The sequence below is a fragment of the Eumetopias jubatus genome, unplaced genomic scaffold, assembly GCF_037043125.1.
Source record: "Eumetopias jubatus isolate StellerSeaLion01/CBP00866 unplaced genomic scaffold, mEumJub1_p1.0 scaffold_11, whole genome shotgun sequence".
NCBI lineage: Eukaryota > Metazoa > Chordata > Mammalia > Carnivora > Otariidae > Eumetopias > Eumetopias jubatus.
In genome coordinates, this window is record NW_028274817.1 from 99357733 (window position 1) to 99376028 (window position 18296).

Sequence of the window (18296 nt, forward strand, 5' to 3'; positions counted from 1 at the left end):
AATGTCTAAAGTGATAGAAGATTTTTTTTTCTGGATGAAATTTATTTACTGTCACATTGAATAAGTAACTTTGTTTTTGCAATGATTGGGGATGGTGGTAAATGATAATTACAACATGTGTGTAAACAAGACCAGTGTAAATTCCAGGACTGGTGGAAAGCTTTCTCCAATGTGGGTCTTAGCAGATCTCTCCCAGTCTGATGCCAGCTGTGTACCTTTAGTCAAGCTTTAGAGTCATAGACCTGTAGGTAGAAGTGAGCAATCTTTCCTAGAGACAGTCTGAATAAAAAGGGTGTGAGACTAATGAAAACAAGTCTAAAGGGGGAATTTGACAGTGAATCGTGGTATTCACATCTCACCTTTATAAGTCAGAGAATATTTGATGTGTAATTGGGTCAGGCTGATTTAAAGGGAGAAGGACAATTTTGACCAAAGTGGCCAACGTGGATTGTGCTAAGCAGCCAAGTTTTCAAGAAAGAAATGTTCTAATGGATAGGTGAATAAGAGTCAGTGAAGGCTTTTACTTCATTGGAGTAGGGACAAAAGTTAAGTGTGGCTGTGGGCTCACCAAGAGACTTGAAATGAGATTTGTTTCTAGAAGGGCTTGAATAAAGGGCAAAGTAGAATATAGGCTTAAGTGGTCTGTCAAGGCCAGGTCAGGATAATTTTGATCTTTATGCTAAGGAAAATGGGAAGTCTTTGAAGGATTTTATGAATGAGGGTAACATAATCAGATATGTTTTTTGAACCTATCATTTGCCAGTAGTGCGTGGACTAGATGGGAGGATTCCAGAAAGGTTTTCCAGAGCCATTTGGGAGGGCATTGCAATAGTTTTGATTATATTTAATGGCAAGCTGAATGAGGATACCAGCTGTGGAGACGATGAGACAGATTCAGAAGAAATAGAGTATTTGATAGATTAGACGTTCCAATTGATTAAATGTGAGAGGTAAGGGAGAGGAAGGCAAAAATGATGATAGATGGTGATGCCATTAACAGATCTGAGGAACACTGGGAGAGTACCCATTGGGGGGACAAAAGCAAACAAGTCTTGATATTTTATGCTGAAGGAGCTTTTATAGCATGCAAGTGGAGACAGCCAGTAGGCAGACAGTTATGTAGTTATGAAGCTCAGAGGAAGTGCTTGAGTTATATATATTTATATAACTCTGATATATATATATATATATATATATATATATATATATATATATACATCAGAATCTTTGATACATGTAGATTGCAATTGCAGTCATGAGCATGGATAAGATTTCTAGTGAAAGATTAATAGAGGGGTGCCTGGGTGGTTCAGTCGTTTGAGCATCCAACTTGTGATTTCAACTCAGGTTGTGATCTCATGGGTGGTGGGATAGAGCACCATGTCGGGCTCCACCCTCAGTGGGGAGTCTGCTTGAGAGTGTCTCTCTCCCTCTGCCCCTTCCCCCCTAAAAATAAATAAATATTTTTTTAAAAAACATTGACTGATCCCCCTCATGGTGGAGAAAAAAAAAGAAAGACTAATATAGTGAATAGAAGATGATTGATGAACTGGGCCTTGATGACTTTAGTATGTGGTGAGAGGGTGGAGGAAGATAAGCCTACAAAGAAAAAAATTCCAGTGGTCATAGAAATTGAAGACAAAATAGAGTAGAATGGTATGAAGGCAAAAGGAGGAGAGTGTGCTCAACAGTGTTAAGTGTTGCTAGATAGCAAGAAAGTGAAACTCTCCATGGGCTTTAGTGACCTGATTCCTGTATTAAGCAATGTTTTTGTTGAGAAACAACATTGAGTGGAAAGAGTGAATAGGATGTGGAGAATTGGGTAACTCTTGTAGAACATTTGCCTTTGTAGAAGATAAGAGAATAGCTGGAGGGAAATATGGAGGTCAAGAGGGGTTTGACTTTAAAAAAATAGGAGTCAATAAGTTTAAATTGCTATATGCAGAATTCACTTGAGAGGGAGGGATTGAATTTGCAGTAATAGATAACAAAAATGTGATAGACTCACATGCTGCGAAGAAGTGAAAGAACAAGAGGAGCAAGATGGTGGAGGAGTAGGAGACCTACATTTCGTCTGGTCCCAGGAATTCAGCTAGATAGGGATCAAACCATTCTGAACACCTAGGAACTCAACAGGAGATCGAAGAAAAGAATAGCAGCAACTCTCTGAACAGAAAAGCGACCACTTTCTGGAAGGTAGGACATGCGGAAAAGTGAAACCGAGGCGATATTTGGGAAGATAGACAGCAGGGGAGGGGGCCTCCGTCAGCCACTACTGGCCAGTGATTGAGCAGTGGAGCACAAAATTGGAAATTTTAGAAGTTGGCTCCGCTGAGGGACATCGCTCCAGTGGCTAAGCAGGGGGTGGAACCCTCACTGGGACAGTATGGTCTCAGGGCCCTCGGGGTCACAGAAAGACTGGGGGTGCCTGAGTGCAGCAGAGCTCCCAGGTATCGGAGCGGGGAAGCCAGCTGCAGAGACAGAGCCAAGGCGCGGGCTCTCAGCTCGGGGTTGCCATAAACTGTGATCCACAGCACAGTCAGGCCACTGCTCCTCCAGCAGGGACCCAACAAGCGGCAGATCTGGGGAGACTCCCCTTCCTCCCCCGGGAGGAGCCGCATGGGAGTGCACCGCAGGGATCTGCTGGGTTTGGAGACTCCACGTGGGGTCATGTGCCAGAGATAGAAATGCTTGGTCACAGGCCAGGTGAGCACGGAGTGTGGCTGGAGATTGAGGAGAAGGGAGTGAGTGATTGCTTTTCTCTGGGGGCTCACTGAGGAGCGGGGCCCCGAGTTCTTGGCTCTTCCAGGGCAGAGATTGGGAGGCCACCATTTCACTCTCATCCCCCAAAGCTGTAGGGAAAGCTTGCAGGGAACAAAAGCTCCCGAGAGCAAACCCGAGCACATTACTTAGCCCAGACCCAGCAAGGGCGGGACAATTCCACCTCCGGCAAAGACATTTGGGAACCACGGCAACAGGCCCCTCTCCCAAAAGACCAGCAAGAACGGCCAGCCAAGACCAAGTTTACCGATCAATGAGAACGGCAGAACTCCAGCGCTAGGGGAATACTGCACATAGAATTCATGGCTTTTTTCCCATGATTCTGTGGTCTTTCAAAGTTAATTTTTTTAATTTTCTTTTTTTCTTTTTCTATTTTTTTAATTTTTTAAATTTTTTTTTTTAAGATTTTATCTACTTTCGACACAGAGAGTGTACAAGCAGGGGAAGAAGCAGGCAGAGGGAGAGGGAAAAGCAGGTTCCCCACTGAGCAGGGAGTCCGACACAGGGCTTGATCCCAGGACCCCGGGGATCACGACCTGAGCCGAAGGCAGACGCCCAACCGTCTGAGCCACCCAGGCGCCCCTATTTTTTTTTTAATTTTACTTTTTCCCTTTTTCAACCAACATATTATCAATCCCCTTTTTAAAAATCTTTTTTATTTTTCAGTTTTAGAGTCATATTCTATCCCTTCATTGTAGTTAACCTTATTTTTGGTATATATATAATTTGTTCTCTCTTTAAAATTTGGGATATAGTTTCTTCTAACAGACCAAAATATACCCTAAATCTCTAGTGCATGATTTTGTTCTAGTCTCCTGCCTGATCACATTCTCTCCCACCTTTTCGTTTTTAATTTTTTTTTAATTTTTTCAACCAACTTCTTATCTTACCAATTCCTTTTATAAAATCTTTTATAAATTTCATCTTTACAATCATATTCCACCCCTTCATCATATTTACCCTTATTTTTGTACATATGCAAGTTTTTCTTTAAAATTTTGGGAGGCAGTGTCTTCTAACAGACCAAAATATGCCCAAAACCTCGTGTGCGGCACTGATTTATTCACCAGGCTGATCATATTTGATCATATTCTTTCTTTTTCCTTTGTTTGCTTTCTTTTCCCACCAGTTTCGGGTCTCTACTGATTTCTTTAGTGTTTATTTTTTGGGGGTCGTTGTTACCCTGTTAGCATTTTGTTCTCTCATTCATCTATTCTCCTCTGGACAAAATGACAAGACGGAAAAACTCACCACAAAAAAATTAAAAAAAAAGAGGCAATACTGACTGCCAGGGACCAATCAATATGGACATTAGTAAGATAGCAGAACTAGAGTTCAGAATGACCATTATAAAGATACTAGCTGGGCTTGAAAAAGAATGGAAGATACTAGAAAAGCCCTTTCTGGAGAAATAAATGAACTAAAATCTAACCAAGTCGAAATCAAAAAGGCTATTAATGAGGTGCAATAAAAAATGGAGGCTCTAACTGCTAGGATAAATGAGGCAGAAGAGAGAATTAGTGATATAGAAGACCAAATGATGGAGAATAAAGAAGCTGAGAAAAAGAGAGATAAACAACTACTGGATCAGAAGGGCAGAATTTGAAAGATAAGTGATACCATAAGATGAAACAATATTAAAATATTTGGGATCCCAGAAGAAAGAGAAAGAGAGAGGGGAGCAGAAGGCATATTGGAGCAAATTATAGCAGAGAACTTCACTAATCTGGGGAAGGAAAGAGACATCAAAATCCAGGAGGCACAGAGAACCCCTCAAAATCAATAAAAATAGGTCAACACCCCGATATCTAATAGTAAAACTTAGAAGTCTCAGAGACAAAGAGAAAATCCTGAAAGCAGCTCGGGACAAGAGGTCTGTAGCCTGCAATGGTAGAAACATTAGATTGGCAACAGACCTGTCCACAGAGATCTGGCAGGCAAGAAAGGACTGGCATGATATATTTAGAGCACTACATGAGAAAAATACGCAGCCAAGAATATTATATCCAGCTAGGCTGTCACTGAAAATAGAAGGAGAGATAAAAAGCTTCCAGTACAAACAAAAACTAAAAGAATTTGCGAACACCAAACCAGCCCTACAAGAAATATTGAGAGGGGTCCTCTAAGCAAAGAGTGAACCTAAAAGTAACATAGACCAGAAAGGAACACAGACAATATACAGTAACAGTCATCTTACAGGCAATGCAATGGCACTAAATCATATCTTTCAATAGTTACCCTGAATGTAAATGGGCTAAATGCCCCAATCAAAAGACAGAGGGTATCAGACTGGATAAAAAAACAAGATCCATCAATATGCTGCCTGCAAGAGAATCATTTTAGACCCAAAGACACCTCCAGATTAAAAGTGAGGGGGTGGAAAACAATTTACCATACCAATGGACACCAAAAGAAAGCTGGTGTGGCAATCCTTATATCAGAAAAATTAGATTTTTAAGCCAAAGAATATAATAAGATATGAGGAAGGACACTATATCATACTTAAAGGGTCTATCCAACAAGAAGATCTAACAGTTGTAAATATCTATGCCCCTAACATGAGAGCAGCCAATTATATAAGTCAATTCATAACAAAATCAAAGAAACACATCGACAACAATACATCTAAGCAAAAGATCAACAAGGAAATAAAGGCTTTCAATGACACACTGGACCAGATGGACTTCACAGATATATTCAGAACATTCCATCCCAAAGCAACAAATTAAACATTCTTCTCTAGTGCCCCTGGAACATTCTGCACAATAGATCACATCCTAGGTCACAAATCAGGTCTCAACTGGTACCAAAAGTTTGGGACCATTCCCTGCATATTTTCAGACCACAATGCTTTGAAACTAGAGCTCAGTGACAAGAGGAAAGTCAGATGAACTCAAGTACATGGAGGCTAAAAGCATCCTCCTAAACAGTAATTGGGTCAACCAGGAAATTAAAGAAGAATTAAAAAAATTCATGGAAACAAATGAAAATGAGAACAAAACTGTTCAAAATCTTTGGGCTGCAGCAAAGGTGGTCCTAAGAAGAAAGTATATAGCAATACAAGCCTTTCTCAAGAAACAAGAATGATCTCAAATACACAACCTAACTCTACACCTAAAGGAGCTGGAGAAAGAACAGCAAATAAAGCCTAAACCCAGCAGGAGAAGAGAAATAATAAAGATCTGAGCAGAAATCAATGAAATAGAAACCAAAAGAACAGTAGAACACCTCAACGAAACTAGGAGCTGGTTCTTTGAAAGAATTAATAAGATTGATAAACCCCTGGCCAGACTTATCAAAAAGAAAAGAGAAAAGGACCCAAATAAATAAAATCATGAATGAAAGAGATCACAACCAACACCAAAGAAATACAAACAATTATAAGAGCATATTAGGAGCAACTATATGCCAGCAAATTAGATAATCTGGAAGAAATGGATGCATTCCTAGAGATGTATCAACTACCACAACTGAACCAGGAAGAAATAGAAAACCTGAACAGACCAATAACCACTAAGGAAACTGAAGCAGTCATCAAAAATCTCCCAACAAACAAAAGCCCAGGGCCAGATGGCTTCCCAGGGGAATTCTTCCAAACATTGAAAGAAGAATTAATACCTATTCTTCTGAAACTGTTCCAAAAAATAGAAATGGAAGGAAACCTTCCAAACTCATTTTATGAGGCCACCATTACCTTGATCCCAAAATCAGACAAAGACCCCATGAAAAAGGAGAATTACAGACCAATATCCCTGATGATCATGGATGCAAAAATTCTCAGCAAAATACTAGCCAATAGGATCCAACAGTACATTAAAAGGATTCTTCACCACGACCAAGTGGGATTTATTCCTGGGCTGCAAGTTTGGTTCAACATCCGCAAATCAATCAATGTGGTACAATACATTAACAAAAGAAAGAACAAGAACCATATGATCCTCTCAATTGATGCAGAAAAAGCTTTTGACAAAGTACAGCATCCTTTCTTGATCAAAACTCTTCAGAGTGTAGGAATAGAGGGTACATGCCTCAATATCATAAAAGCCATCTATGAAAAACCCACAGCGAATATCATTCTCAATGGGGAAAAACTGAGAGCTTTCCCCCTAAGGTCAGGAACAAAGCAGGGATGTCCACTATCACCACTGCTATTCAACATAGTATGAGAAGTCCTAGCCACAGCAATCAGAAAACAAAAAGAAATAAAAGACATCCGAATCAGAAAAGAAGAAGTCAAACTCTCACTCTTTGCACATGGTTTGATACTTTATGTGGCAAACCCAAAAGACTCTATGCCAAACTGCTAGAACTCATACAGGAATTCAGTAAAGTGGCAGGATATAAAATCAATGGACAGAAATCAGTTGCATTTCTATACACCAGCAACAAGACAGAAGAAAGAGAAATCAAGGAGTCGATCCCATTTACAATTGCACCCAAAACCATAAGATACCTAGGAATAAATCTAACCAAAGAGGCAAAGAATCTATACTCAGAAAACTGTAGAATACTCATGACTGAAATTGAGGAAGATGCAAAGAAATGGAAAAACCTTCCATGCTCATGGATTGGAAGAAAAATATTGTGAAGATGTCAATGCTACCTAGAGCAATCTGTACATTTAATGCAGTCCCTATCAAAATACCATCAAATTTTTTTCAAAAAGATGGAACAAATAATCCTAAAATTTGTATGGAACCAGAAAAGACATTGAATAGCCAGAAGAATGTTGAAAAAGAAAAGCAAAGCCGGTGGCATCACAATTCGGGACTTCAAACTCTATTTCAAAGCTGTAATCATCCAGACAGTATGGTACTGGCACAAAAACAGACACATAGATCAATGGAACAGAATAGAGAGCCCAGAAATGGACCCTCAACTCTATGGTCAACTAATCTTCGACAAAGCAGGAAAGAATGTCCAATGGAAAAAAAAAAGACAGTCTCTTCAACAAATGGTGTTGGGAAAATTGGACAGCCACATGCACAAGAATGAAACTGGACCATTTCCTTACACCACACACAAAAATAGACTCAAAATGGATTAAAGACCTCAATGTGAGATAGGAATCCATCAAAATCCTAGAGGAGAACATAGGGAGCAACTTCTTTGACCTCAGCCGCAGCAAATTCTTCCTAGAAACATCGCCAAAGGCAAGGGAAGCAAGGGCACAAATGAACTATTGGGACTTCATCAAGAAAAAAAGCTTTTGCACAGCAAACAGTCAACAAAACCAAAAGGCAGCCGACAGAATGGGAGAAGGTATTTGCAAATGACACCTCAGATAAAGGGCTAGTATCCAAAATCTATAAAGAACTTATCAAACTCAACACCCAAAGAACAAATAATCCAATCAAGAAATGGGCAGAAAACATGAACAGACATTTCTGCAAAGAAGACATCCAAATGGCCAACAGACACATGCAAAAGTGCTCAACATCGCTCAGCATCAGGCAAATCCAAATCAAAACCTTAATGAGATACCACCTCAGACCAGTCAGAATGGCTAAAACTAACAAGTCAAGAAACGACAGATGTTGGTGAGGATGCAGAGAAAGGGGACCCCCCTCGCTTTTGGGGGGAATGCAAGCTGGTGCAGCCACTCTGGAAAACAGTATGGAGGTTCCTCAAAATGTTGAAAATACAGCTACGCTATGACCCTGCAATTGCACTACTGGGTATTTACCCCAAAGATACAAATGTAGTGATCCGAAGGAGTATGTGCACCCCAATGTTTATAGCAGCAATGTCCACAATAGCCAAACTATGGAAAGAGCCCAGATATTCATTGACAGATGAATGGATAAAGAAGATATGGTATACACACACACACACACACACACACACACACACACACACATACTTACACACAATGGAATATCATGCAGCCATCAAAAATATGAAATCATGCCATTTACAATGACATGGATGGAACTAGACAGTAGTATGCTAAGCTAAATAAGTCAATCAGAGAAAGACAAGCATCATATGATCTTGCTGATATGAGGAATTCTTAATCTTAGGAAAGAATCTGAGGGTTGCTGGAGTGGTGGGTGGTGGGAGGGATGGAGTGGCTGGGTGATAGACATTGGGGAGGGTATGTGCTATGTTGAGTGCTGTGAATTGTGTAAGACTGATGAATCACAGACCTGTACCTCTGAAATAAATAATACATTATATGTTAAAAAAAAAGATAGGAAGGGAAAAATGAAGCGGGGGGCAATCAAAGGGGGAGACGAACCATGAGACACTGTGGACTCTGAGAAACAAACTAAGGGTTTTAGAGGGGAGGGGGGTGGGGGGGATGGGCTAGCCTGGTGATGGGTATTAAGGAGCTCACGTATTGAACGGAGCACTGCGTGTTATATGCAAACGATGGATCTTGGAACAATACATCAAAAACTAATGATATAATGAATGGTAACTAACATAACATAATAAAATTAAATTTAAAAAGTGAAAGAACAAAGTATAAAAGGTAAGTAGAGTGATTGGCTTTAGGTAAAGAAGGGAAACTCAAATAGAAGGGAATGAGACGGGCACACACAGATAAGATTGAATATTTGGACATAGAAAGTGGAAGAAATTCAAGTCTGATAATTGCACTTTCATTGGTGGAGTAGAAAATGTCATCTGTTTATAGCTGTAGAAGGAAGATGGGTTAATGCTTTGAAAGCTCTGGAAAAAGTTTAAAATTGTTCCTGTGGAGAGTCAGGGTTCAAGGAGAAAACAGCTAAATATGGCTGGATGCTGGGTTCATTTGCAGCTGTTGATAATTGCTTTAGTTGGGTTCCCCAGGAGTGGATCTGGAGACAAAGATTTAGGTGCAAGTAGTTTATTGGGAGAAGTGATCCCAGGAAGTAAAGTGGGGGAGTGAGGTTAGGAAAAGAAGGCAGCCAATAAAGGATGATACTGGGTTATTGCTGGAGGCAACTGGAGCTGAACCTGTCTGGGAACCCCCTGAGGTTCTGTGTGTAGCTTTCATCATGATGGTCATACTGAAAGGCAGGGGAGCTGGGATATTGATCTAGCTCTCTCTTGTTAAGGGTCACTCTGATGGGATTACTATCTCAGCACTTCTGGCCTCCCCTGTGCACTGGCAAGTGAATGCCTAAAGGCAGAGAGACCCAGTGATATCTGCATTGTACCAAAGGAAAAGTAAAAATGCTTTTCTTAAAGGTTTCTGATGGAAAACCTGCACTGAATTTTGTAGGTGGCTGAGTGACCAGAGTCAAAGATTTGATTTGGTGAGTTAACATCAAAGAGAGAAAGAGAGGTGTTTAGAAGCATGCAATAGGACTCTATTTCAACATCACCATTATGAATGAAGAAATAGGAAACACGGTAACTAAACTTACAGGAGAAAACAAAGGTAGGGAAGATAACAATCACCATGATAAAATGAAAATCCATAGATATTTACAGTCCAAATGCAAATAAAAGTTTTGACATTCAGTGACATGGAATTGGAGTCCAAGTCTCTGAATTCAGACCTCTGTTCCTTCACTTTCTGGTTGAGTACACTTCACTCAGTAAATATTTGTCCCTGTGAACTAGGCCCGATTTGAGGTAAAGGATATAATGGTAAACAAGATGAATTAAGTTCCTTCTCCATGGTACTAACAGTCTGAGATCAATTCACTTAATTTCTTTGAACTTCCTTCTCCTTACACGAGCAGAGAGATTAATAATAACTCACCATAGGCTTTTTTAAGAACACAAAAAGAGAATATGTTTTTGGAAGTGTTTCATGTTCTATGAAGGTCTGTATCAGTTTAATTTTAAAACAGTAGCCTGCAACTAACATGCAAAACTTTATCAGGTTTATAAGACTGAAAGCCCTGAAGTAAGAGTTCGGGAAATCACCTCCTGGGGCCCCTGGGTGGCTCAGTCGGTTAAGCGTCTGACTCTTGATCTTGGCTCTGGTCATGATCTCTGGGTTGTGAGATCGAGCCCTGCACTGGGCAACACACTGGGTGTGGAGCCTGCTTAAGATTCTCTCTCTCCCTCTCCCTCTCCCTCTGCCCTGCACCCTCTCTCTCAAAAAAAGAAAAAAATAAATAAAAGGAAATCGGCTCCTAAGTTTGTGGTTGTGGAGAACTGGCTTAGTGATAGTTTATGTGAAAAATTCTGAGATGTCTAGCTCAGTTTAACTTCAATGTGAGTTAAAGGTCTAATATGGAAGTCAAAACATTGATCAAGCTTGTAGGCTGCATTTCCAAGAAGATAGTTTATTCCTTCCTGATTGTACTAAACACTACTGACATGGTCTCTTTAGGAGCCAAATTTTAAGCAAGATACTGACAAGCCAAGGCATTAGCCATGGAAGTAACTAGGAATAAGGTAGGGTACCCTCAGATATTTTCCAGTGTTTTTAAAGAATTGATTTCAACTATGTGAGGGTTCTCTTGGATGAGAAGATGTAGCATGGTGATAAAAGTACATTACTTGGTGTCTTAAATTTTATATCTGTACTTTTGTCCTATTTCACAAGCCACCTATAAAAACTGAATAAATATTTTTCTGGGGACCTTGTTGACTGTTGTTTTAATAAACTTGGATTAGATGATTTCTAAATTCTCTTTTCATAGAGTCTTTACAGGTGCTGATAAAATCTAGGGGTTCTTTCTCAAGACAAATGCACACACAATTTAGAATTGTGCCTAGAATTTCAAGTGATGCACAGACCTCCTCCTCCCTTGCAACCTGTCTATGACTCTCCTCCAATCTCTGCTTTACCTCAATCTGAATGACCTGATCGAACAGTTAACTCCCATTGGCTCCATAGGTCTCCACAATAAAAGAATGAGAATATCAGGGTATATGATTAGATGTTTATTGCAGCATAACCACACACTGCAAATTTAGTGGCTTAAGACAGAAGGAATTTATTTTTTCTCAGGGTTCTGCAATGTGGGCAGGACTCTCTGGGTAGTTCTGAGGCTCTAAGTGATATCAGCTGGAGAATTCATTTGGCTATATTCAGCTGGTGTTTGAGATGGGTCAAAAGGTGAAAGAAAGCTTTCTTCACGTGCATGGTGCCTCATTCACTTCCACATTGTCTCTCCAGCTGGCTATATCAAGCTTCCTTAAAGGGCCATTGGAATTCTTAGCTAACAGTTGCATTCTCAGTGCATGTTCTAAGAGGACAAGATCCACAGTGCAAGCACTTATGAAGCCTCTGCTTACCTTACACTTCCTAATATCCTGTTTGCCATAGCAAGTTACCAAATTCAGAGTCGGTGGTATTGTTGGAGACTACACAAGGGCATGGAACTCCAAGGTATGGTTCAATGGGAGCTACTGACAGGAATTTTCTGTTTGCTATAAGTACTTTCCAGAAAGAAAGAGGGTTATCTTGGGGAGTAGTAATTTTTCAGCCAGTGCAAACATTCAAGCCGAAGCAGAGTGATAGCTTATAGGAGATACTCTAGGGAGGCGATTGCTACCTTGAGCTTAATAAAGTGACCTCCATGATCATAAGACTAGATCAAAGCTAACTCCAAATTTTGAGCCTACATAACTAGGGAAATGGTGGTGCTATTAACAGTAACAGGGGCATCAGGCAGGAGTCTCAGATTGGAAGGAGAATGGTAAATGTGGAGCAATTATTTTTTTTTTTTCATGTAGAAGAAAGAGATAATCAAGAAATAATGACCCTTATTTTTTCCTGTCTTAGGTTGGATGTCGATATAACTGAACTTCACAGTTGGATTACTCGTTCAGAAGCTGTGTTGCAGAGTCCTGAATTTGCAATCTATCGGAAGGAAGGCAACTTCTCAGACCTTAAAGAAAAAGTCAATGTAGGTTATGCATTATTTTTTATGTATTTTTCTAAGTTTTGCTGCTTGTAAACTCTGTGCTTTGTACTATCTGATTCTATCAATTGAAAAGATTAAAGCAATATGGAATAATGCTTTTAAATATATCTTTAAAGTACATTTTACATATCCAGCAGAATCAGAGTTTAGCTTAGAGAAATTTTTCCTGGTTCTGCTGTGACTGAGCAGGGATGCTTTTCATAAACCTTCTTTAAATTTTATAATATTTAGCTGTAAATTAACAATTTTATAACATTAACTCATATTGATTTTCCTTCATGTACTGTTCTGTCACCTCAAGGCTGGGACTTAGCAAGCTTGCAGAATAGAATAGACACTTAGAAATACTAAGGACCCTGTTTATGCTCTCACTATCATCAAAAAGTTATTTTTTATACTCATTAGTACTTGTAAGAGATTTGCATTGTCCAGATACTTATGTATTGCATTACCATAACTAAAAGATGTCCAGCCTTTTTCAATATTTATTTATAGTAAGATGTGGTTTGCTGTTTTTATTACCTGCTGAGACATTATAGTTGTGTCTTTCACAATAGGGATTTTTATTAATTTAATAGGAGCTGCTTCATCTTCAAGGACATTATCAGGGCTTTGATATTTCAACTTCTACAATTATAAAACATCCATTTTGAAATTGTGAGAGCATTTCTAATAGAGTGAATACTCTAGTGGGCAGGCTAAAGACACAAATATTTTGAATGTTAAATAATTTTAGCTATAGGAAGGCCACATGTGTGAATAACTCAGTTTCATGTTTCAAGCATTCAGTTTCCTACCAGATGAACTCTCTTAGATTTTTCCAAACACAACACTGTCTTAGATACAAGCTAATATTTGCTCTGCAGTTGGAACATTGGGAGAGCAAGAAATGATTTTCTTCTAGGAGAAAATACTCTATTTTTTAGGCTGCTTGAGGTAGAGAGGAGATGGTTCCATCAACATATCTCAGAGTTAACGATTTATAAATTGGGAAGTTATTTTAAAAGCATTATTATATACAGTGTTCTGTCATTAGTATAATAGACAATTATAAATAATTTTAAGAAACGAGCACTATGATGATGTTTTAGTTTTAAAATTAAACTGAAGCATAATATATATAGTAGAAAATTAGCAAAGTGTGTTATTTCAAAGTATACTCACTTGAAGTTGTGTTTTTTGTGATGATTGTGGAGGGAAGTTCTATTAAGTCGAAAACTGCTTAGAGAAGATGAAGTCTAAAATACATTTTAAAGTTCATGTGATGTATTTGACCAAAGTATGAGTCACCTTGGGCAGACATTTTATTAGCTAATTTAAATTTTTAAAAATTTATCCCAATAATCTGCTTATCTGTTTGTCATCCTATTTCTGGATCTTAAAACAGCTCTGATCAAGCAGGAAAATTGAGTACCAGAATCTCAAGAATATAAATTCAAAAATTTCCTGTTATCATATGGTTACCTAGAAGCAATTTGCATTTAATCAATAGTGTCAGCAATGACAAACTGAAAGTGCTAAAAAGATGTACAATATTGTATGAGTGGTTTTCTGATGCCTTGTGAGTCACCTTTATCAACTTCTCTCATTTTCTGAAATAACATCATTCTTAATTGCCTACTAAAATAGGACATGGAATGATTTACCTAGACATTTCCTTCAGGCTAAATATATATATATGTATTAATCCTTGAGAGAAATACATAGTAATGATGATGGATATGCAGTTTAGGCGTCCATTAATTTTCTTACTTCTTCACCTGACAATATATGTAACTTATTTTGAACACACAGGAGGCCTGTCTCATGAACTTGAGTGGTACTCGTTTTTAGGCATTAAAAGTGGCTAAATATTACCCTCTTTTTTTTCTTTCATTCGACTCCTTCATTCATCTATTACTTTCAAGTGTTTCCAGCCAATTAGAATGTTGTAGAATATTATCACTTCAGTTTTATATATTTTTAAAACTAACAATTTTTCTTTCTCTATTAGTCATGCGTTTTATCTATATAATTAACATAATGCACTTACTTAAAAGTTGAATTCCAGGGGACATTTCTACTCCAAGTGGTTCCTGGACAACCAATATTGGCATCATCTGTGACCTTATTAGAAACGTGTGAGTTCAGACCTAATGAATCAATTTGCATTTGAACAAGATCCACAGGTGATTGGTTTGTACATAAAGGTTTGAGAATCAGCATTCTAAGGAATCATCTGAGACTTCACCAAACTCCTAGATCCTTTACTTATTCTGTTTATGTCACCACAGTTGAGAAATTCAAGTGGAATTAACAGGTGTAGCTACTCAACTTCTTGAATTGAACACATGGTAATGTAAGGTAGTAATTACAACAACAAAACAATCTAGTCTTACTGCAAGGTGGTTGTACACCTGTATAGTGTTAGGTCAACAGGCCTTGGGCTCTTTCTGGAGCCCGTGCTTGCTCGCACTCATACCAAATCAACTTTTAACAAAGTTCTGTTGGAAATCCTGAAGCCAATTAATTCTACATTTCTTTTAGGTCTATTATCTGGGTTTGCCACCCACAATATAGGTATCTCTATTCATCTGTGTTTTCTTGAATCTCCATCTCTCTGCCCTTCTTCGGCCTTGCTTCTTGGGACCTTCCCACACGTACTCTCTGTGCATTCTGAAGTCCTTCTTCCAAAGCAAACTTTCTGTCCTATGTACTCATTCTTACTTGTTCTAGTACTACATGGAAACCACTTTTACCCTCAAGAACACCACTAAGACTAGGGACTCCTTAACTCCCCCCACTCATTTATTTATTTGTTTATTATGTTTAGTTAGCCAGCATAGAGTACATTAGTTTTTGATGTAGTGTTCATTGATTCCTTAGTTGCGTATATCCCCCACTCATTTAGAATTGCTAGTTTCCTCACTTCCCAGGGCCAATTCCGAGGGTACTTCTTTCTGTGTAAAAATATCTCATCCCTTGGCCATCCTGCTGGCCATCTGTTACTCACCATTTTGTGATAATATTTTCTCATTGAAGACTGGTACCAGGATCATATTCTTCTCCACCCACGTTATGCCTTCATTAAAAATCTCAGGCCATATTGGTTGTCCTGCTATCTCCAAAAGTTTCCGTTTCCCTAATCTGCTCAATTCAGCTACCTCCTTGCATAACTAGACCGTAGATGTTTGACTGCCAGACATTACTCTGTTTAAGAAATACTCTACTTATACAGATGCTTTGGTACTTCTTCATAGGCTTTCCATGCATTCCTAGTAAGTTTCCTCTCTCTTTCTCTCGACAATTATTTCAAGTTTTTAACGGGCATGGCAGATGACTTTCCCTCTTAGTTTATTTAAGATAATATCTAACAAATTATGTGTATTTGTGCTCATATTCTCTTTTCCCCCTCTGCCTTGGTGGAAGAGACTGTGCTTTGGCTGGTTAAGGCTAATCTGTGTATGTGAATGTGTGTGTGCGTGTGCGTGTGTGTGTGAGTTCTCAATATTTTACTGTCTATGTCATAAGGAATCTTCTTCCATTCAGCCACACATCCATATCTTCAATAAAACCTTCCTCTCCTTTAAACACAGAGGAATATTTTTGCATCTTAGTTAACTTCTCTGCAGGACTATACTCTATTAGCCTCTTTATCCTTCATGAAATTCTTTCCTCCCTGGATTTATGGGATACCATTATCTATTGGTTACTTTTGTACATTTCTGGTCGTTTGTTCTATCTCCTTTTTTCCTTTATTATTGATATTCTACACAGTTCTTCCCTTGGTTTTTGTTCCCTGGATTATCCTCATTCCTTCCTATTCAAATAACATCTATTTTCTAATGGCTCCCAAATAAATATCATTAGCTTATGTCTCTCCCTTGAAGCCCAAGCCAGTTTATTTAATTGCTTAATAGACAACTTTAATTGGATATTTGCCTGAAAACTAAAATCTTATGCTCTTCCCAGCCCTCCTTTATTCTTTCTCTTTCCTTTCTTTCTTCTGACAGCCTAATCCAGAAATCTAAAAGCTAACTGGGTCATCTAGATTTTTTTTTTTCCTACCATTTGCAAGTCCACCCTAGTTCAATTAATTTCATTCCCTTAACCACTCTTGAAAGTGTCCAGTTCTTTCTGTTCCTAACACTACAACCCTGATTAAAGCTAATACCATGGGTTACCTCTGTTTAAGAAGACAATCCCTAGCCAGTCTTCCTTGCCACTAATACTGTATTCCTTTAGAGTTTTCACATCACTTTTGTCAGAGTGAACTTACTAAAACATAAATATTATCCTATTATGCCTCTGTTGATATTCATTTGAAAAAGCAAAAAGAAGCCACTGATAATCAGGAGCTGGCTGGGCACTTCAGTTAGTCCTTGGAGGTGCTCAATGTTGATGTTGACTAGTGCTCACAGCTAGCCTGCGGTGTTCTCCTGCTGAATATGTGCAACAGCTCAGAATGCCAACAACAGACAAGGCCACTTCATGATTGTGATGGATCAAGACCAAAACGTGACCATCTTGTAATCATATTTCAATAGACCAAAAAATGGGTGCAAACCACCCCAAATGACTGCATATCCCCCATCTTCACTAATGTGACAAATGATGCTGCCTTACCAGTCTTGGTTGTAACCTCTCTACATTGTTCCTGCCATCTAGATAAAAATTTTTAAGATGCGCAGTCACAGAAGTAACTCCATTTACTTACAACATCTAATTAAAGGCAAAGCCCTGTTTCCTTGACCACTCTCCTCACCTTACATGTGCCCAAATCCAATCAACTCTTTCTAACCATCCTCTTAGAGACCTACCCCATAGTTCTCTATTATGTGCCACCTCACCTGTTGCAACAACTAGATCAGCTTAACTTTGTTTATATAGGCATGTTCCTGGTGGCCGTTGGCGGGAAGGTGTTGACAGAGTCAGTAATTTCATGTTGTCTTTGTGAAGGCTACCATAACCTAATTTCTTTTACCTTATCCATATTGATTTCTGGCCATTCTAACGTTGATTAGATTGCTGGTTTCTAGAAATTAGCAAATGGAAATTAAGTTGATTTTGTTTCTTGTTTGTTTTGGTTGGTTTACTTTGGTTTTGGCATGCCAGTGCCTAATATAGTGCCTGGTTCTTAACATAGTTGATATTTGACTGTATGAATAAGTGATTTTTTTTTTTTTTTAGTTCCTCGGGCACATTTTAAGTCAGGCTCTGCTACCAACATAAAGGATATAACAACTTCTGAATAAACATTTGAGTGAATAAATTACTTTTTCTGTCAAAGGGCAAAACTTCATTATAGAACGTTAGGTGAATAGAAAATTAATTGCTTCTAAAGTCAGGGTAGGCCTCTGGGGAATCTGGACTTACTTTCATATTAATTAGAGAAGATGTCAAAGGAGGAGGCTTTTAAGAGATGCTGATAAAGAAGGAAGAAGAGGTCCTAAAGTGTTTTTAATCAACTTAGAGAATCAGTAAACTTCCCTTCTTTGTATACTTTGCTTAAAACTTAATTATGTTTCTTTTTTCTCTATATTATACAACTCAGTTGCCTTTTATTTTGCACTTGACGTTATATATTTTAGAATTCATAATTTCCTGATATCTCTAAGAATTTTTATGGACCTTTAATGTATTTTAAAATTAACAATACAACTGTAACTGTTAACTGTTGCCTTTTTTAGCTTCTGTCTTCTTAACTTGAAATAA

At 38.5% G+C, this 18296-nt stretch overlaps 1 protein-coding gene across 1 annotated transcript in view; it reads left to right on the top strand.

Moving 5' to 3' along the window:
- The window catches only part of DMD (dystrophin), a 1674912-nt gene that overhangs the window by 262310 nt on the left and 1394306 nt on the right, over positions 1-18296 (top strand). Inside the window, exon 13 of the mRNA XM_088028834.1 lies at positions 12461-12584. Within this exon, the coding sequence (XP_087884960.1) occupies positions 12461-12584 (124 nt within the window). The remainder of the gene's footprint in view (positions 1-12460; positions 12585-18296) is intronic.